The sequence below is a fragment of the Phoca vitulina genome, unplaced genomic scaffold (assembly GCF_004348235.1).
Source record: "Phoca vitulina isolate PV1807 unplaced genomic scaffold, GSC_HSeal_1.0 scaffold12, whole genome shotgun sequence".
Lineage (NCBI taxonomy): Eukaryota > Metazoa > Chordata > Mammalia > Carnivora > Phocidae > Phoca > Phoca vitulina.
In genome coordinates, this window is record NW_022589715.1 from 39,077,647 (window position 1) to 39,100,145 (window position 22,499).

The window sequence follows — 22,499 nt, forward strand, 5'->3', positions numbered from 1 at the left end:
TCTCTGACTCCTCCTCACCCCTCCCATCTCCATCTCTCCCACAGCTTCCTCTCAGAGGTAACTGCTAGTCTGCTTGCAGTCACTGTAGATTAGTTTGCATTTCCTAGAATTTTACATAAATGGAATTACATAGTAAGTAATCTTTTTTGACTGACTTCTTGCACTCAGTATCATTATTTTGCAGTTCATCCATGTGTTGCATCTATCAATAGTTCATTCTTTTTTATTGTTGAGTAGTATTCCATGGTATGAACACAAATCCTTTATCAGATATATGATTTAAAAATATTTTCTCCCGGTCTGTGGCCTGTCTGTTCATTCATACTCTTTGAAGTATCTTTCTAGGAGAAGTTTTAAATTTTGTTGAAGTCCAATTTGTGAATTTTTTTTTTCTTTTATGGATCATGACTTTAATGTTATACATAAGAAATCTGTGTCTAATCTGCAGATTTTTAACTCCTATGATTATGATTATTATTTTTTGGTAAGAATTTTATAGTTTTAAGTTTACAGTTAGGTCTATGATTCAGTTTGAGTTAATTTTGCTATGTGGTGTGAGGTATGGGTTAAGGCATTTTTTTTGCCGGTAACTATCCAATTGTTCCATGATAATTTACTAAAAGGACTTTCTACACATAATTGCCTTTGTTGAAAATCAGTTGTCCTTATACTTTCAGGTCTAATCTGTTTCACTGATCTGTTTGTTTATCTTGATGCTAATACTACACTCTCTTGATTATTGTTGCTTTATAGTAAGTGTTGAAATCAGAGTGTTAGACTTTAAACTCTGTTTTTCTTTATCAAATTTAATTTGGCTATTCTGAATCTTTCATATTTCTGTTTAAAATTTTAGAATCAGATTGTAAATTTCTATAAAAAATTCTGCTGGGGATTGCATTAAATCTATAGATAAATTTTAGGAGAATAGACACTGAACAATATTGGATATTTGGCCCAATGAACCCATAAACATGGTATATTTCTACATTTATTTGGGTCTTTAAAAATTTCTTTCAGCAGTGTTTTGTGGTTTTCAGTTTTCAGGTCTTTTTTTTAACATTGAAAAATTTAGTATTTTACTTAAAAATTTTCAGACATCTTACAAATATCCAGGAACTCTTCCTTTGGATGTGTTCTGAAATTGGTGAAGTTAAAAGTGATATTAGTATATCCCTACGGTTTTTTTTTTTCTTCTCCCCTTGACTGGGTCTGCTTAAAGTATGGATTACAAGTTTTAATAAAAGTCAAAGCTTGCAATTAAGGAATGCTTAAATAGGTATAATTACCAGCAAAATTGGAAAACAGCCAACTTTTATTACTTTTCTAGGTATGTGGATCTTATACTGAGAAATTCACCAATATTAGACAGATGATACTTAATTGTTGAATAGAATAAAAAAAAGTCCTTTTATTTTAAAACTTGACTGTATTTTTAAAGGATGAGAAGCTCAGAAATAAATAGAGAGGTATAAATAAAGGAGGGATATACTCAATGGAGCTTACAGATACAGATAATTTTTCTTATTATTTTCATTCTAAGTAGAAATTTTTGATGTCAAATATATACAGCCTGTTTTTCATTAATTTTTCCTCAAAAAACCCTTTAAATTCAACAGTTTGAAAAAAAATGTTCTTTTACATTTATTTGAACATGAAAAATTTGTTGCCATATACATAATGCATATGAACATATATATTTATAGAGATTGTTTGACTGTGAATTGTGTGTAAATGGCCCATTTCATATTTTTGCACGCACAATTTTCAGTATTCTATCCTAGTGGATGTAATGCAGAGTATATTCTTGTAGCTTTTATTTAGTGGACTCAAAGTCAAGAAACCATTCCAATAATTATTTATAATTGGATAACTGACTATCAGGTCATGTTACCCTGTATACATACATCATGAGTAATGACACTGTACATTTTGAGTGTTAAACTGTTAACTTTTATAAGTCTGAGATTTAAATTGGTATATATAAAAGTAGCCAAAGCCTAAAGAATGATGACAGAAGAGGTTTCTACCACAGAGCATTTATAGTTTCATAAGGGACACAGAGCAAAGAGAATTAAGTGATTTTTAATCTGTGTTTAGGTCTTGTACATCTTTTGTCAGATTTATTTTTAAATATTTTATATTTATATTATTATAATTTTTATTTTGATTTCCAAAATTATTTGTTGGTAATATATAGAAATATAATTAACTATTATAATATTGATCTTGTATTCTGTGACCTCTTTAAACTTGTTTATTAGTTCTAATACTTTTATTGTGTATTCCTAGAATTTCTACATAGCTAATCATGTCATCTGCTAAAAAAGGGTTCCACTTCTTCCTTTCCAAGCCTTATTGCAGTGGCTAGATCTTCATTACAGTGTTGAATAGAAGTGATGAGAGCAGATATTATTGCCTTGTTTTTGACCTTATTTTTCATCACTAAGAATGATATTAACTGTAGATTTTTTCATAGATGCCCTTTATGAGGTTGATGAAATTGACCTCCATAGTTGGTGAGAATTTTATCAGGGATGAATGTTAGATTTGTCAAATACTTTTTCTGCATTTATTGAGATGACCATGTGGTTTTTGTCCTTTAGCCTATTAATATAATTTATTGCTTTCCTGGGGAAAATTCCACAATTTTTTTTTTTTTTTTAAGATTTTATTTATTTGCGAGAGAGAGAATGAGAGACAGAGAGCATGAGAGGGAGGAGGGTCAGAGGGAGAAGCAGACTCCCTGCTGAGCAGGGAGCCTGATGTGGGTCTCGATCCCGGGACTCCAGGATCATGACCTGAGCCGAAGGCAGTCGCTTAACCAACTGAGCCACCCAGGCGCCCGAAAATTCCACAATTTTTATATTAATTTTACTATAATTACAGAGTTGTATAACCATTTCCATAACTTAATTTTAGAACATCTTCATCATTCCAGAAATAAACTTAGTACCCATTAATTCCTCATTCTCTACCCCCTGCTCCCTCTCTAGACCCTGGTAACCACTAATCTACTGCTATCTGTATAAATTTGCTTATTCTGGGCTTTTCATATAAATGGGATCATATAATAAGTGTTTTTTTGTGACTGACTTCTTTTACTTAGCATGATCTTTTTGAGGTTCATTCATGCTCTAACATGAATATTCCATTGTATGGATGTATAATGCATTTTGTTCATCCATTTGTCAGTTGTTAGTAATTTGGGTTGTTTTTACTTTTTGGCTGTTATGAATAATGCAGCTGTGGACAGTTGTGTACAAGTTTTTATGTGGACATCCGTTTTTATTTCTCTTGGGTAGATCCCTAGGAGTGGAATTGCTGGGTTATATGGTAACTCTGTGTTAACACTTTGAGGAACTGCTAAACTGTTTGCACTATTTTTCATTCCCACCGGCAATATATGAGGATTCCAATTTCCTCACATCCTTACCAGCCCTTGTTAATGTCTGTCTTTTTGTTGTAGCCTTTCTAATCCATGTGAGGTGGTAATCTCATTGTGGATCAATTGATTTGTTTATTATTTTTTAAAAATTTTAATTCCACTATAGTTAACATACAGTGTTATATATTAATTTCAGGTGTACAATATAATGATTCAACAATTCTATGTATTACTCAGTGCTCATCAAGCTAAGTGTTCTCTCATTGTGGTTTTGATTTGTGTATCCCTAATGACTAACAGTGTTGAGCATCTTTTCATGTGCCTATTGGCCATTTGTATATCTTTGGAGAAATGTTTATTGTTTGCCCATTTTAAAATTATGTTATTTGTGTTTTTATTATTGAGTTGTGAGAGTTCTTTTTATATCCTGGATAAAAGTCTCATATCAGACAGATGATGTGCAAATATTTTTTTTTAATCTGTGGATTTTCTTTTCACTTTCTTTCTTTTTTTTCTTTCTTTCTTTTCTTTTATTTTTATTTTTTTTTTTTTAGTAATCTATACATCCAAGGTGGGGCTCAAACTCATAATCCCAAGATCAAGAGTCACATGTTCTTCCAACTTAGTCAGCCAGGTGCCCCTCTTTTCACTTTCTTGAAGGTGGGTTTTTTGGGTTTTGGTTTTTGGTTTTTTTTTTTTTTTAGGGGGCTCCATGCCCAACATGGAGCCCAGTGCAGGGCTTGAACTCATGACCATGAGATCAAGACCTGAGCCAAGATCAAGAGTTGGACACTTAACTGACTGAGCCACCCAAGGGCCCCTTGATGGTGGTTTTTAAAGCACAAAAGTTTTAATTTTGTTGAAGACTAACTTACCCATCTTTTCTTTTATAGCTGTGCTTTTGATATTGTATCTAAGAAGTCTTTGCCTAACTTAAGATCCTGTGTTTTCTTCTAAGAGTTTTGTACATAGGTCTGTGATCTACTTTGAGTTAATTTTTGTGTATGGTGTAAGATAGTGATCCAGATTCATTTTTTTGCATGTAGATATGTAGTTATCCCGTCACCATTTGTTGAAAAGACTGTTCTTTATCCATTGAATTGTTTTGGCCCCTTTGTCAAAAATCAATTGACTATAAATGTTTAGAGTTTATTTCTGGACTCTTAATTCTATTATATTTCTCTAGATATCCATCCTATGTCAGTATCATACAATTTTGATTACCATAGCTTTGTAGTAAGCTTTGAAATTAGAAGCGTGACTCCATTTTTCTTTTTATTAGTATTAGCATTGTATATCTTTTCCCATATTCTTACTTTTGATCTATTTGTGTCTTTGTATTTAAAGTCATTGTCTTTTACATGCACCCCATGTCCGATGTTTATAGCAACATTATCAACAATAGCTGAACTATGGAAAGAGCCCAAGTGTCCATCAACTGATGAATGGATAAAGAAAATATCTACATCTATCTATATATGTGTGTATATATAGATGTATATGTATATCTATATCTATATATCTATATATCTACACACACACACACACACACACACAGGAATATTACTCAACCATCAAAAAGAATGAAATCTTGCTATTTACAATGACATGGGTGGAGCTAGAGTATATTATGCTAAGTGAAATAAGTCAGTCAGAGAAAGACAAATACCATGTGATTTCACTCATGTGGAATTCAAGAAACAAAACAGATAAACATAGGGGAAAGGGAAAAAAAAAAAAAACAAGAGAGGGAAGCAAACCATAAGAGACTCTTAACTATAGAGAACAAACTGGGGGTTGATGGAGGGGAGGTAGGCAGGGGGGGTGGGCTAAATGGGTGATGGGTATTAAGGAGGACACTTGTTGTGATGAGCACTGGGTGTTATTATATGTGATTAATCACTAAATTCTATACCTGAAACCAATTTTACCATATATGTTAACTAACTAGAATTTAAATAAAAACTTGAAATTAAAAAATAAAATAATAAAGTCAGTGTCTTCTAGGCAACATATACTTGTATTCTACTTTTTTTTTTAAGATTTTATTTATTTGACATCCTTCTTTTTTATACACTCTGACAATCTTTGCCTTTCAATTGGAGTGTTTAGATCACTTACATTTAATGTGATTGTTGACATGATTGAGTTTTGTTTTCTATTTTTCTTACCTCTTCTTTTTACCATTTCCCCCCTCTTTTTCTGCCTTCTTTTGGATTAGGTGAATTTTTTCATGATTCCACTTTTCTCCTTTGCTGATTATGAGCTATAATTCTTTGTTGTCTTATTTTGGTTGTTTCTTTAGGGTTTGTAGATTATATCTTTAACTTATCACATTCTACCCTCAGGTGATTTTATACTGCTTGATGTATTATATAAAAACAATATACTTCTAAATACTTATATTCATAGCATATTCCATTTCTGGTCTTCATTTCTTCATGTAGATTCATATTTCCATCTGGTATTATTTTCCTTCTGGTTGAAAGACTATCTTTAACATTTTTTATAGTGCAGGTCTGCTGGTGGTATATTCTTTCAGCTTTTAAAATTTCCACGTGAAGGCTCTGAGGGAGATTACATTCCATCTTTCTCTCCTAGCTTCTGGGTAGCTGTCAGCAATTTCTGGCATTCTTTGGCTTGTAGACATATCACTCCAGTCTCTGCCTCTGTTTTCACATAACATGTAATATTTAGTCATTATCCAAAATGTAATGTTTAATCCATAAACATTAGTTAAAAATTATAAGTATGTAATTTTAGATTGAAATTTTAATTTTTTTTAATTTTTAAAGATTTTTATTTATTTAACAGAGATAGCACAAGTAAGCAGAGCGGCAGGCAGAGGGAGAGGGAGAAGCCGGCTCTCTGCTGAACAGGGAGCCCGATGCGGGGCTTGATCCCAGGACCCTGGGATCATGACCTGAGCCGTAGGCAGCCGTTTAACTGACTGAGCCACCCAGGCGCCCCTAGATTGAAATTTTTGAAGATACAGAGATGAAAATAATATGGGGGCGCCTGGGTGGCTCAGTTGGTTAAGCCTCTGCCTTCAGCTCAGGTCATGATCCCAGGGTCCTGGGATCGAGCCCCGCATTGGGCTCCCTGCTCAGTGGGGAACCTGCTTCTCCCTCTCCCTCTATCTACTGCTCTGCCTACTTGAGCTCTCTCTGTCAAATAAATAAATAAAACTTAAAAAAATAAAGAAATAATAGGAAGTAAGAAAAAGCAAACTATTATTTACTTAAAGTGTTCAACTCAAAAACTTTTCTTCTCTCTATAGCTGTTGGAAAGATTAGAGGCAAGCCTTTTCCATTACTCTTATTTTTTGAGACCATCTTTAGCACAAGTCATGCATGTAGACGTCCTATTGATGCAGAACTAACCCTGGAAGGAATCAAATGTGGATTATCTGAAAAACGTTTAGATTTAGTTATCAATTGGGTCACCCAGGAAAGGTAAGCAAAGTAAAGCTTTTAACTTAATTTTGATAGTTGGTTAATAAAGTTGTTTATTCTCAAGATTTCAATAGTTTTTTATTAGTACATTATTTGAACATTTATCTCCAGTCTCTATTGCAATTAATTGGTCAAAAAGATTTACTAAGCATTCATGCAGTAATGGGGCCTAGTCATAATGAGCCCAGATCAGGAGTTGAGTAATGGCAGTTCACGGATGATTCATGACCACTTAATGGTGGTTAGAAGTTGATTGGTAAGGGTAGAAAAGGATTAATCAGTATCATTGCTACTCAGAGGAATAAGGCAGGAACCTGGATCCAGATAAGTTATGGATACATGTAAAGAATAAATCTAGGAGAAAACTTATAAGCAGGATGGATGTGGACCAAGGTAACATTTAGAACATACAAACCATTAAGGATAGACAGGAGATGGCTTCTTGGAGTTAGGTTTCAATACAGATTGGCAGATTTGTACTAGAGCCCCCTTAGGTTAGATTCCCTAGAACCAAAGCCTCAGACAGGAATTTGAGTGTACATGATTGATAGAGGGAGGGCTTCTCAAGAAAACCATATACGGGAGTGAGTGAAGCAGAATAGAGAAGAGTGTGTGTGTGTTTGGGAAGCCAAGAAAGGATGTAATCTCAGGCAAGTTCTAACCTTGGTCTTATTTATAGAGGCTCTGGAGCATAAACCCCACCACAGAGCTGTCCCCCTTGAGGCAAGAGGCCAGCCTTTTGTACCTCTCTGTTAGACTCTATTAGGACTATGGGCTGCCTGGATGGGGCATAACTTCCTAGGCATGGTGGCTCCTACCAGCGAAGGGCAATTGGCTGTAGAAGAAGGGGACCTGTAAGCCATTGGCAGCCAATACCCAGAGCAGCTGGGGAAGGAGGATCTGGGCAGGACATTAAAACAGCATCTACTATAGTCAACTGTTTGCACAACACCTATGTATTTGCTTCTCACCTTAATTTCACTCCATCTAGTCCAGGATTTTGTGGGTATAATTCTGGGGGAATCTTGTAAGAGGAGGGTTAGTGGGATGTACTACAGCCCTTGTCATGACAATGGATCCTAAGGCTGTTACTTGTTTTTTACAACTTTATTGAGATATAATTTACATACAATAATCGATACGTATTTCAAATGTACAATTTGATGAATTTTTGGAAAACAGCATTGTGGAGATATAATTGACATATAATAAACCACACATATTTGTAGTGTACAGTTTGACAAGTTTTAACATATGTATATACCCATGAAATCATTACCACAGCTGAGATAATCAACCTCATTCAACACCCATTCCATCTCCAGGTAACCACTGATCTACTTCCTGTCATAATAGGTGAGGTTTCGTTTTCTAGAATTTTATAAAAATGGAATTATATATTATTTTTCCTTCTTGGTCTGGCTCTGTCACTTATAGTTATTTTGAGATTCTTCCATATTAATTATTACTCATCTTTCTTCTGTATCCATTTTATATTCTTCTCACTCTTACACTTCTGTTGGTCTTGATGGCTTCTCTGGTAGGATGACTGTGGTTGCCATGCCTTTATCAAACCATGATTATTGATACCCATTAACAGTGTTCATTTGGCTTGGGACTACCAAGAGCTATCCCAGTAGATTATCTGCCACCTGTAACAAACAACTATATACTATTAAAAAACACCTACTGGATCTTGTTAAAGTTGGAGTGTCTATCCAGGGAACACCAATGACTGTTAAACTAGAGAGCTGCTTATCATGAACTGGATTCTGACAGGCTCACCAAGTCATGAGGTCAGGTGGGCTCAGAGAGTCCATCTAAAATCAGGTACAATCAAGATCATGCTCAAGCAGATCCAGAGAATACAGGTTAGCTTCAGAAATAGGTGGCCCAGACCCCATGTAAACTACCACCAACTGACTGACACTACTTCCACAGTCATGTCACACCTATGGCCTCCGGCATGGGTGGGGTGACCTAAGACCAGCAGACAAGGAAGAAGAAACCCAAACTTGGCTCATGGATGGTTCTGGTTGTGTCTAGGTGATGCCAGCTTGTCACTCCATCCTTTGAAGATGGAGTAACATCCTTCAGGATGAAATGCACTCTTTAAACCAGTGACAATTACATGGTGTATCCCCAGTAGGTAGAATACTTGGGTCTGGGAGGTAAAAGAGTGGCTCTGCTCAGCTATCATTCCTAGTAGCCCACATGGGGAGTATATTAATTAGGCTTCTCCAGAGAAACAGAATCAATAATATATTTAATATATTATTTTAATATATATAATATAAATATATATGTATTTCCATATATCAAATTATGTGTGTGTATGTGTGTACATGTATATATGTATATACATATATATATATAAAGAAAGAAATTGGCTCATGTGATTATGGAGGCTGGTAAGTCCCAAGATCTGCACTCAGCAAGCTAGAGACCAGCAAGCAAGAGAGCCCTCAATGGTGTGAGTTTCAGGCTGCTCAAGACTCGAGAAAAGCCAATGTTTCTGTTTGAGTCCAAAGGTAGGAAAAGACTGATGTCCCAGCTAAGCAGTCAAGCAGGAGGAGTTCCCCCTTATTTGGAAGAGGGTCAGCCTTTTTGTACCATTCAGGCCTTCAACTGATTAGATGAGAGCCATCCACAGTCACAACAATCTGCTTTATTCAGTCTACCGATCCACTCTCTTTCAAGTACATCCTCATGGACTCCCAGAATAATATTTGACTAAATATCTGGGTGCTCTATGAGCCAGTCAGGATGACACATTCAATTAACCATCACAGGGAGTCTGTGCTTTCCACTCCTGCAACTTGAGGTTCTGTGAATCCTGGTCGACTTTGATTATCATGAGAAGGTAAGGTTGTTGTTACATAACACGGAAGAGAGGAATATGTTTGGCACTCAGTTTCCCTCTTCCCTTAAAGAGAGCATGGTAGTTGCACCTGAGTGCATGTCATTTACTGATAGACTCCTCCTCGAGAAATATTGTAAGGGAAGAAGTGAGATGGGATGGAGAAGGGCAAACTGCCAAGCAGGAATGTGAACTCAGGTAAAGTCTAGTGTTAGCTAGCATTACAGGGAGAGGACTATGGAGCGTAAACTGTACCAGAGTTGTTTCTTTTTGAATTATAGGACTGGCCTTTTGTATTTTTTATTAGTCCGTCATCTGCTCTAGACTACTGGGTGTTGAAAGATAGGCATGATTTTCTGGATGAGGCAGCTCCAGTCAGCTGAGGGCAATTCTTTGGGGAAGGAGAAACTGGGAGCTGTTAGCAGTCAGCTGGGGAAGAGTCACTGGTCCAGTAAAGAGGACTAAAACAGTGTGTGCCTGCTTACGAAGATCAAGCTGTTCTTGCTGGGTCTATGCGGACATAGGTTGGGCTCTGAGTATTGGAAGGCAGAGTGAGGAAAGGCCTGCCCGTCATCTGTCTTGTTGCCATGGCCTGCTTATTTTGCAGCCTAAGGGCTGTGCTTTCTTGGCTCAGGATGTATAGGGACAGAGGATACATATTATAGAGTAGTCAGTTTGCGTACTACTGCCTACTGCTGCCCGTTCCAAATTCACCATTTCCCCTGCACGATGCTCTCATCCCAGAGAGAGAGTCCCAGACTGTCCTGGATTGATGGCACTATTGTTTACCAGTGCAGAGTATCTCTTTCCCACCCCTCTTGTTAGCTTCACTTATTGTTCACATAATAGTTAATTATGTTTTAGGAAACTTCTTCATACATACACCCTGCTCTCCCTGCTTTGCCTCTTTCTTTTTCTGCCTGGTCACACCTTCTACATGCTCCACAAAATGTACTTGTCAGGGAGCCCTGGAAATGGTTCAGATGTGAGAACACCATTAGAAAGTGCATGTTCATTAACACCTGTTATCAATGCAGAGACACTTCAGACAAGATTAATTTCCCTACATATACTGATAGTTCTTGGCTGATTCTACCTCTTAGTTGTAAGAATTTAAATTCTTATGAAATTCCTTGACTGCATAAATTTGGACAATACCACCACTTTTAAGGATCCTGAGATGGTCTAACAGAATACTGAAGGTAATTCACATTCTTTATTCTTAGCCTCTGTCCTCTGGTCTCTAACTCCGATGACCTGGCCTCTACCACATGGCTACCTTAAAAAGTTCTACAGTTCTTTCCCTGAAGCCCTGTACAGAGCCAGCCCTAAAACAGCCTGGGTTATAGACTAATCTTGGCTCTCTTAGTCATTTTTACCTGAGGAAAGTCTGATCACTTGACACATAAAGCCTAAACTTAAGAAATGATGCTTTACTAGCATTAGGTCTCTAAATTGCAGACACTGCTCCTAGAAGAGGAAAAATATCCTCTGACATATTAACTTTACAAACTGAACCCTACAAAATAACAGTAAGTAAATATGCATAGATTTAGTGATTATATATTGCCTTTATTTTGACTTAAAAGTCTACAATCTGGTTTATAATCAAATATGCCTTAGTTTACTAGTTGAGTTAAGCATATTTTCTTTTATTTATTAGTCATTTGTATTCTCCAGAGTCAGGCTGGAGATCCACTTTCAGAAGTCCCTGAAAGAGTCTTCTTAGCATTGGGAGTAGGGGTGGGAGAACCAAGAAGGAGAATTTTGGGAAACAGAAAGAAGGTAGGATGAGGTGATTGGGTGGCGGGGGTGGGGCGGAATGTGGGCAGAGGTGCCCAGGCTCATTTCCCAGCCAGGGGCAGGGTGCTTGATTATGTCCCTTTTCCCCAGGGTTAGAATCCCTGTTTGTCTTTCCCCTTTTTTCCTTCAGGGTCAATTCCATTCTTTTGGGGCTTGACCCATTTCCTCCCTTTCGATAATTTTTTTTATTTTTTATTTATTTTTAAAAATTTTTCTTTTTAATCATACTCTTCTTTCCTCATCATCCTTTTGGAAAGTGACAAACAGAGACACAGCAACCTCAGTCCTCAGCTCTGGCCTTCTTTCAGGTGGAACAACATAATGGTGGTGACTTCTTAAAAAATAAAACTATGGTATTAATAAGAGAAGTAATAACTAAAATACTGGTATTATCATCTTGCTTTGGGAATACAGTCACTATAAAGACTGAAATAATTACTTGTTCAGCCTTAGGAAACATTGTGACTGTAGCTACCATACCTGTATTTTGGTACTAAAATGTAGAAGTCAGGTAATTCCTTAGTAAATAATTGATTTATAATCAGAAGCTGCCTTTTGATTTTAGACCCACCTCTCTCTGGCCACCCCAATAAACACGGTAGGCTTTATTTCCTGAATTTTCAGTAAACAGACATTTTGTAGGGGTTTCTGGGTTTCATTTTAATGTTATTGGCATTTTGTTACATGTATACAGGCACCAGTATTCTGTAGCTATTAAAAATATAACTAAAGTAAAATTTCCATACAACCAATGATTAGAAGTAATATCTTTAATCACACCCAAATGTGTTTTGGCCTATACTGATCATTTCTAGCTGGAGGTAATGTGCTAATGCAGATGGTTCGCTTCAATTTTGTTTGAAGATGGCGCATTAAAATGTGATGACAAGTAAAAAAATAAAAAAATAAAATGTGACGACAAGTGAAACCTATTCAAGTGCGCCATCTCAAAAGAACTACTTCTTCAGTGTCTCCTAGTAGGGACATCTTATATCCTTTTTCCCCCCTGTTGTTTTGTATATATCTATATCAATTTAAAAAAATAACACTGGTGTCACACGTTTCTTGCAAACACTTGCAAGATCTGTTACTAATATTGAGCTAAAATTTGTTGTCACTGTCGTTAACCAACATTTAATGAATTCTTATATTCAATAGGGTTTAGAATCTAGATAACTGCTGAGAACATTGAGATCCCCAGTTATAAGAGAATTTTTGTTTACCTTGTCATTTTAAATCCCACCAGTCTTTTTAGGAGAGTTTTAACTGTGTTTGTAGATTTTTTAAAAACTTGAGCTGTTTTGCTTAAATGTCTTCCCCCATAAGAATACATGCTGATTGTTTTTGTTCTTGTTGTTGTTAAATCTTAGATATGTTTGATTTCTTCTACATCAATTGCCTGTTAACTTGGAATTCTTATAGACCATAGAAAATCCAGTTCTCCTGTGCTGAATTTTCAAATATTTTATTCTCATCCACTCATCAAGAACTCTCTAAAGTATACCTATTGATCTGCTTGCTCTAGGCTCACATTTTCTGAAGAGTTGGGGGATGTGATTTGTGATTATGGGGAACAGGATACTTACAACAAGGCCAAGTGCCTGGCTTTAGCTCAGATGATCTACAGTGACTGTGGCCTGCACAAGAAAGCTCTTCTTTGCCTATGTAAACAGGGTCAGATTCATGGGGCCATGGAATACATACAGCAATTCAAGGACTTTACTTATGGTGAGTGAAACAGTCTACTTAATTGTATACATTTGAATTCTAGACTTTAATTGTAAGATCACCCATGATAGTAGGCAGTATTTTGGATTTACATTATAAAGTCTTTTCTATATATACTGATATGTAGGTTTGTTTGTTTGTTTTTAGTAAAACCTATCTTTTATTGGGTACCTACTTTGTGCCAGACTCTGGGTAGGGTATCCTCATGTCCTTCCGGCCAATCTGCACAACAGTTCCATCAGGTAGGCACTGTTAGGCCCATCATACAAGTTGAGATACTGAGGCCCAGAGAGGGAAATGAGCCAAGGCTTGCACAGAGGGAACAGTGAAACAAGAGAGTGAAGTTCGTCAAGTCCGTGGTGCTGATTGAGGGTCCTGGGTAGCCGTGGCCAGCCCTATCAGGGTGGTCTTTGCCTTAAGGCCAGTTGTTCCTAAGGAGATCTTGTTTGTCTCACATGTCTGGCAAAGGCACTGGGGACTGAGCCTGGGGCTGTCCTGGGGCGGAGGGCCTCACAGCCTTGGAGAAGGTGGATGTTTGGGTGTCACTGCTTGTCTCCCTCTGAAGTACACAGTTTATTTTGCAGATATTTTAGACCATGCTACTTAAAGGATTTATTTTTTAAATAGCTGAACTTATTTGTTACATAAATGTTCTAGACTATGATATAAGCATTAGAAATGAAGAATTAGTAAAATAATGTTCATTTCAAAACTTTGAAACACCTAGGTTGCAGTTGGGCAATGATCTGAGAGCACTGTCAACCTTAGGGTAACCTTAGTTGAATGAGCTGATCTCTTATTTTGAGCCTAGTTCATCAGTAACCTAAATGTATAGGCATCCTGACATCTCCCACATCCTAGGCCTATGTCTCAATTCTGATTTGCAGGCTTTGTACCCCAATTCTAAGAAGTTGCAAATGGAATAAAACATAGCACTTTTAGGGCATATTTTTCCAGGAAAGAGGATCATTGATGGCTATTGAATCTGATCATTTTCAAACAATAACTTGAATTTTCTTTAGAATCTAGTTTTTAAAGTTATGAATTTCTTTATTTGTTATATAACAGCACACTTGATACTATAGTTTGGCTTTTTACATGCATGATCTTACTTAATCCTTATGTTAACTATAAAGTAGGTTTTGTTATTATCCCTATTTTATAGATTAAAAAAAACTGTGTTTCCACAGGGAAGCTAAGGCTCAAAGAGATAAGTAATTTACCTACACACACATAGCAATAGAACAGAATCTGGTATAGTAGGTCCTACTCAATATTTGTTGAATGAATTACATATTTTATTTTTATTATCTAAGTGTACAGATTCAGTTTCTGTTTTAAGTATTATTTTTCCATAGATAAGAGATTATTTTAGTCAGTTTAGACATGGAAGGAATATAGGTTTAATTACACTTAGAATTTTTATTGACTGAAATGTTAAGTTTCTGTTTTGCTTGCAAAATTTGCCTTGCATAAGTGCATAGAAACATGATTGACTCACTATTATATTGTTCTGTTCTTCTAGTAGTGCATTACAATCTAAAATAATTAGATGTATATTGTAATAATTTACAAAGTAATAACACTCTTATGTAATTAGAACCTTGATGTTTATCCTCAGAATTTATTTAGCACATCATAAGATGAAAATAATAACGAGAAAAATTAAGCTTACAAAATGGAAACAGTGTTTGAAAAATTACTTTCCTTATTTTACTTTTTAATGAGAAACAACCACAGCTTTCCATGGTATCATATTGGCCTTGGGGGACAGATTCATTTTGTTAATACTTTTCTGGTTTCAGAAAAAAACGTTCTCTCTTAGATTTAGACTATCAGTTATACACTTACAAATTTAAAAACCAAAACCAAAACCAAACAAAAATAGAAAAGTTCTAAGAAATTTGTTCCAAAAGCATAAGTGTGACTAAAAGAGCATCTGTTTTAAAAGTAAAAATTAGGGGCGCCTGGGGTGGGTGGCTCAGTTGTTAAGCGTCTGCCTTCAGCTCAGGTCATGATCCCGGGGTCCTGGGATCGAGCCCCACATCGGGCTCCCTGCTCAGCCAGGAGCCTGCTTCTCCCTCTCCCACTCCCCCTACTTGTGTTCCCTCTCTCGCTGTGTCATTCTCTCTCAAATAAATAAATAAATAAAATCTTTAAAAAAAAATAAAAATAAATAAAAGTAAAAATTATTTCTTCCCCCTAATAATTTTTAGAATAAAGCCTGAAATGATTTGTTTGTTCACCTTCCCATTATCATTAAACAAGTGAATATACCTATCTGGAAATTGGGTTATTCTGGATGTGAGGCTTTCAAACATTGTGGTCTCAGGTCTCTTTTACACTTTTAAAAAGCACTGAACATCCCAAAGAGCTTTTACTTACATGGGTTATGTCTATTGATATTTATCCTATTAGACATTAAAGCAGAAAATTTAAAAATATTTATTCATTTAAAATAACAATAATCTACAAAGTCAAAACTATTTTCATAAAAAATTTTTTATGAAAATAGTTTTGACTTTGTAGACCCTAGACCATATTTTGAGAACCAGTGCTCTAGATATTTGTGTTAAACAGATATCATACTTGGTATATAGGCCTTTATAATCTTATTAAAACAGAACATCCATGAGATAAAAAAATGATTAATAATATGTCAACCAAGGAATAACGAAATGGATTCCAAAGTGTGGTAAGCAGAGGGGAAAGGTCATGAGATTTGAATTTGTATTCTTTCTAATCAGTCAGAGACCATATCTTGCACATATTTGAGTAAATATTGGTTAATTAATCAATTCAGGGAGAAGGCGATTGAATACCTGATTGAATGAAGCAGAGTGAGATGTGTGAGTTATGAAATGTTGGAGGCTGGGGGTGCTATAAAAATAGCTTCACCTTAGTGGAGGCCAATTTAAGTGACCCAAATCATAAACTTCTACCTGTTCTCTAGGGAAATTTTTTAAAAATTGTTTGACTTTATTGATATAGAATTATATTCTGTTATTCCTTGTTTCTTCTTTTACCATTTCTCTCTATGTATTTATGTGTGTGTGTGCATGCCTGTGTGTATACATACATACATACAATGCACACACATTTATTTATTATTTTGGAGGAGCATTACTATAGATTGGAAGGTCATAGACTCGGGGGGGGGTCAGATGAACTGTTCTACTTTATATCATGTGTATAATTTTGGGAAAATTAACTTCTCTAAGCCTGTTTCCTCACTTTCAATATGAGAATAATAATATCTCACTTATATTGAATATTAAATGCAGTGATTTAATAGATTTAAGTTCCCAGTACAGAAATTTGTGCCTGTCAAGAGTGCAAATTACAGGGCGCCTGGGTGGCTCAGTTGGTTAAGCGACTGCCTTCGGCTCAGGTCATGATCCTGGAGTCCCTGGATCGAGTCCCGCATCGGGCTCCCTGCTCGGCAGGGAGTCTGCTTCTCCCTCTGACCCTCCCCCTTCTCATGTACTCGCTCTCTCTCATTCTCTCTCTCAAATAAATAAATAAAATCTTTAAAAAAAAAAAAAAAGAGTGCAAATTACATTTATGATAGTTCTTGAAAGGCTCTCAGAAATTATTCTGAAAACTACCTCTGTTGTGACCCAAGAAGAATATTTTTACTTGAAAAACTTTAGTAAGTTAACACAAAGTTTATAAATTTAAGAATGTAAATCATGATTGCAGTACTAGATGAACTCAATAGTTAGCTAGTATATTAAACCATATGAATTTGCTTTTTTTGGAGTCAAAAATGGTCAAATACAGGCAACTTCATATGGCTCCACCTCTAGCTACTTGAACTGGCTGATAGCTTCTTAAAGTCTTCATTTTTGAGTTTCTAAATACTTGATATTTTTAGGGAAAAAAATTACTGAGACCCTTTTTCTGTGCAAGACACGGAAAGAAAGAAATTATACTTACTAGGAACTGGTCCAAATATGAGCAACAAGATGTAGACAAACATAATGTAGTATTTGATGGAACTTTAGAAATTGGAGCGACCAATTCTAGCACTTTTAAGGTGCATAAACTGAGATCCAAAAGAATAAGTGATTGATGGAACTGTGATTAGAGCTCAGGTTTCCTGATTGCCAATCTAGTCCTTTCTATTCTACCACAGTTCTTTGATAATTTGTTTTTCAGGTAGTGTGTGTTATAAGTAGTTTTCTTTCATTTTTTTGCTATGCTGAGCATTGATTTTTTTTTTTTCCCCTGATTGGAGAGAGTACTGTTGAGTTCATTGAGGACTTTGGAAGGATTGGAAGAAGTGTTGATTGGCAGGTGTAGACATTAGCTGGTCCCAGTTTGTAGTTGATGTATCATATTAGAATGTTGAGACATAGTTTTTTTATTTTTTGCTTTCAGATGACCTGATGCAGTTAATAAAGTTATGTCCTCACACTGAATTAATTCAGTGTCTCACTAGAGAATGGAACGGGAAACCACCATCTTTATCTTTTGGCCTTGCTATACTTCATCTGTTTTCTGTAGATATGAAAAAAGTTGGCATTAAGCTACTTCAAGAAATAAGTAAAGGTGGGAAAGGTAAGTATAGTAAAATGTTATAGAAGAGAAAGTAGTGGGTTATTTAGGGAAAGGTTCAAGATTATTATGTCTGAGTTAACTAATTTTTCCTAAGAGTTCCTTCTTGGCAGGAATTGACTTTGGGAGTTTATAAATGTAAAGATTACTCTGTCAATAATAGTCTGTCGACAATAGTATGTGTTTCTTGAGGGAATTACAAAAAAGAGAGAATCTTTATGTAGCTTTAGGGGAACATCTTAATAATTATACTGGCGAACACTACTCTAAAAACTGTACGTATTTTAACAAATATGTATATTTAGTAATTTTATATATATTTAAAATGTTATTTAGACATAATCTCTCTATATTTTTATTCTTAAACCAAATACATAGGTAAATGTCACTTCCATATGATGTTTACTCTGAATGTAACTCTGGAGTGGGATCAAGAATAACTAATTACATCTCACTTTTTTCTTTCCTTTCTCTAATTTAATATAGGAACTTGAGCAGATAGCTTGATTTTAAATTGTTATATGGGGTTAAAGAATGAATAGCAAATTACATGAAAACATATTTGGGAAGATAATTTTGAAATTATCATTACAGATATCAAATAAAATACTTTATTTGACAGAAAAATAATAATCATGGTAGAAATAAAATAACAGTGCTGACAATATTTTAAAAAGAGATCCTCTTTCATTAAGTATCATCAGTAATGCAGGTAATAGATAAGAAATGGGTTCCCTAAATAAATATATTCCAAAGAGGGTCACCATAATTGATTTTCAAAAGTAAGTAATATCATGAGTTTTCTTTAATAAAATCATTCTTTTATTTCCTTTAGAAAAATATTTATTATAGAAGTCCCATCATTAAGAGGTCTCTCTCTATCCAGAGATAGGAAGGGTTTGCCAAAGAGGTTTTCAAGCCCTTGGATCAGCACTACTAGGGAATTTATAAAAGAATTTGAAGGATCATGAAAACTAGACCTGTAGGCCCCCAGTTATGTGATAGTGTCTAGTGGTACCTTAGAGACTCTGAATAAGGCTGAGCCCTCATTCTTCATTTTTTGAGACCCCTTCCATGTAGCCTTCAACCAAGAAGGAGATGGGAGATGAGTAGAAGTGTGGGAATGTGAGAGATAGTAGAGGGTTGAAGTGAGACATGAAAAGGTTAATGAAAGAGATGAAGAGACTAACACTTGATTACTTACCATGAACTGGCTGAAACACTCCAGATTAAACTTATATGGATCAAGTTTAATAGTAACTTTAATAGTTGAAATGATACCCCTTTCTATTTCGGAAGAATTGCTAAATATGAGTTTTCAAATAAGAATAAGTGCCATACTATAATATTATAATTTTTTTCCTCAGGTGTAGTTGAACATCTTATGATAAATGATCCATTTTTCTCATTAGAAAACTGGCAAGAAATGGCAAATATATGTTTACAGAATGGCTTTGACAAATTATCTCACGACATCATGTCCATTCTTCGATCTCAGGCTGGAGTAACAGAAATTTCTGAAGAGGATGATACAGTCAACTTAATGGAACATGTTTTTTGGTAGTTCTATGTCTTAACCAGTTGAGGGAGCTTATATAACATTTTATGTGTATTGGTTGGGCAAGCTGGTTTTGGCATAACTAACTTATAAATAAATCTAAAGTATGAAGCTCTCAGAAATAAATCATGCTGTTTTTGTTATGATGATTTGTCCTTGAAACATTTATACTGTTGCTTTTTTTTTTCCATATGGTCATTTCTGATATTGAATCTTGATAAAATCCAAGAATATAACTTTGTATAAAACTCAGTTTAGGCACTTCTATCTAAGGGCATAAGCTAATGTCTAGATATATTCTTTTCTGGGGATCTAGTTTTATAGCAAGAACTGAGGAAGGTGTAAACAGTATCCTGTCAGACTAATTTCCCAGATAACGAATGCTTTGAGACTGATTTTTAACAAGAAAGGCAGGATGTAATTTCAAGGTTGGACTCACTGGTGAAATCCTACAGTTAGTAATTTCATACTACTGATTTAAAGATGTGTCCCTTGCTTTGGTATATGTAAATGGCAAATGCTAGGCTTCTACTCTAAAAGTTAGGAATCTTAGCATGTTCTTACCTAGAGAGAAGACCAGCCAAATTTTGCATGAAGTAGACCTGAGATGCCTGTAGGTATGGAAAATATGTCATGAGAAGTGGTTTTGGATGATTTCAAATGTCTGAATAAGTATGTGATGGAATACTCAGAGTTCTGTGTCATGGTCAGGTAGGATATTAAAAATATTTAGTGATCAATATGTCACGGGCACCCCCAGTCAAACAGAACAGATAATCATAACAACTTTCAGCCCTTATGCCATACCAGCTGAATGTCAGCCTTGATCACGGAACATGGTAACAATGAGCTGCTATCAGATGGAGTCAGAGTAAAAAGTCACCTTTTCCCCTACTAAATTTAAGTTGAGTGTCTATTTTTTACTTTATAGCAGACAGAATATGAACTTGGAATCAGACAGCCTTGTATTCAAATTCTGGTCTTACCTCTTCCTCTTTGCAAAATGTGGGCAGTAATACTTCCTCTAAAGGTTTGTCATGAGGATTAGTGATATATGTGTGTAATATAAGTATATAACATAATGGAGGAATTTCGTAGAAGATAACTTATTTCTGTCTAAGTCCCAGAAATACATATTCCTCTACTTGGCTTATACTTACTAAATCCCACATATCTATCCATTTGTATTTATGTAATTATCCTTCTTTGGAGTATTTGATATGTTGACATACCTTTATTGAGCTATCTGTCCATGCTTATATTAGGGTTGCTTGGCTTATCTTATAAATCCTGGTCTTGTACATTCTATGGGTTTGGACAAATTTATAATGACAAGTATCCACTATTACAGTATCAGAATAGTTTCACTGTCCTAAAAATCCTCCGTGCTCTACTTATTCATTCCCATGGCCGAGATCACATAGCAGAGGTCATGATAAACTAAATTTCTGATTAGGTGTTCTTTCTACCATGCCAGTGAAAGAGAGGAAAAATGTTTCTTCCAGACTGACGTCAGAAAGATTTACTTGTACTTACACGTTTATCATTTATCAAAATGAATTTCCATTAATTTCATCTATTTGGAAAGGTTTAGAGGTTTTCTGAAACAAAAATTTAATCTAATGAAAAGTTTTCTTAACATTTAGGACTTTTTCTAAATCCTGGATTAGTTAAGAAATAACCATTATATTCAATCACTTTTTTAAACTTAACAGATGAAAATGTTACTTTTTAGTTGCCTTCAATTCTGTTAGACTGCTAAAGCATAAGTTAAGTTAAAAATCAAAGTCAGGCCTCATTGGTTATTTTTTTTTAACTTTCTCCATTTCATGGAATTTTCTTCCATTCCTTCTCCGAAAAAAACAAACATTTTTTTTTCTTCAAGTTTTTATTTAAATTCCAGTTAGTTAACATACAGTGTAATCTTAGTTTCAGGTGGAAAAAAACAGCATTTTAACAAAGTTGGACCAGCGTAGCACTACTGAACATATAAAGTTGTCAATTTGCTAGTAGTTATAATTTGTTGTATTCTTGAAAGATACCGAATAAAGGTACTATTATTTATGTAGCAATCTCCTTTTGTTTCTTTTTTATTGTCAGTTATCTACAGGTAGCCTACATGTCTTGGAATCTGTGTCAATCTCTCCTTGATGTTCTTTTCTTAAACTCCAAACTGAAGGTCACTCAAGTTATCTATAGAAGCTGGTACTACTGTAAATTAGTGAGGTGTTTAGGGGCAGCTGGGTGGCTCAGTTGTTTAGGCGTCTGCCTTTTGCTCGGGTCATGATTTCAGGGTCCTGGGATCAAATCCTGCATTGGGCTCCCTGCTCAGTGGGGAGCCTGCTTGTCCCTCTCTCTCTGCTGCTCCCTCTGCTCATGCTCTCTCTCTCTCAAATAAATAAATAAAATCTTAAAAAAAAATTAGTGAGGTGTTTGAGAATCAGGGATAGGGGGATCTGGGGACTTTTCAAAAGAGACAACTATAGTTAGTTCCAGTCACTTTTTGTCATGCAGGATTATGGACTCAGAATTACCCTATCAGAAGCTGGAAATGTTGATTTGATGTGAGCAGTCCTGATTGTCAGAGTACTATGTACGCTGAACAAAACACATCTACAGATTAAACTTGACCTGTAGGCCTCCAATTTGAAATCTTTCCTAAACTCAGGAGGCCAAATTGAATTTCTTTTCCATTAATTTTATTATTAAAAAATTTTTTTATTAAAAAAAATTTGTTAAAGATTTATTTATTTATCTGAGAGCGAGTGAGGCAGAAGGAGAGGGAGAGAGAGAATCTCAAGCAGACTCCCCACTGAGCGCAGAGCCCCATGCAGGGCTAGATCTCACAATCCTGAGAACATGACCTGAGCCTAAATCAAGAGTCGGATGCTTAACCAACTGAAACATCCAGGCACCCAATTGTTTCCATTAATTTTAAATGAAGCTTTTTGAGTGGATAAAGGAAGTAAAGAGCCACCATGTTTTCTTAGGAAAGGCTGCTGCAGAATGCCCAATTTACTGATGCCCTGGTAATAGAAGGCAGGGTTCTTTAATCTAAAAGTTAGAGCTATTATATGTATTGCTGGTCTAAAATGGAGGCCATTTCAATTTCTAATGCAGTGGAACTTGGAAAGTAGCACAGATGCAATT

At 35.4% G+C, this 22,499-nt stretch overlaps 1 protein-coding gene across 3 annotated transcripts in view; it reads left to right on the forward strand.

Moving 5' to 3' along the window:
• Positions 1 to 19,471, forward strand: part of CLHC1 (clathrin heavy chain linker domain containing 1) — a 37,436-nt gene extending 17,965 nt beyond the window's left edge. For all 3 annotated transcript variants that reach the window (XM_032411176.1, XM_032411173.1, XM_032411174.1), the window contains 4 exons: positions 6,666 to 6,840; positions 13,029 to 13,231; positions 17,615 to 17,794; positions 19,159 to 19,471. In XM_032411176.1, the coding sequence (XP_032267067.1) occupies positions 6,666 to 6,840; positions 13,029 to 13,231; positions 17,615 to 17,794; positions 19,159 to 19,355 (755 nt within the window). In that variant the 3' untranslated portion in view covers positions 19,356 to 19,471. The remainder of the gene's footprint in view (positions 1 to 6,665; positions 6,841 to 13,028; positions 13,232 to 17,614; positions 17,795 to 19,158) is intronic.
• The last annotated feature ends 3,028 nt before the right edge of the window (positions 19,472 to 22,499 follow it).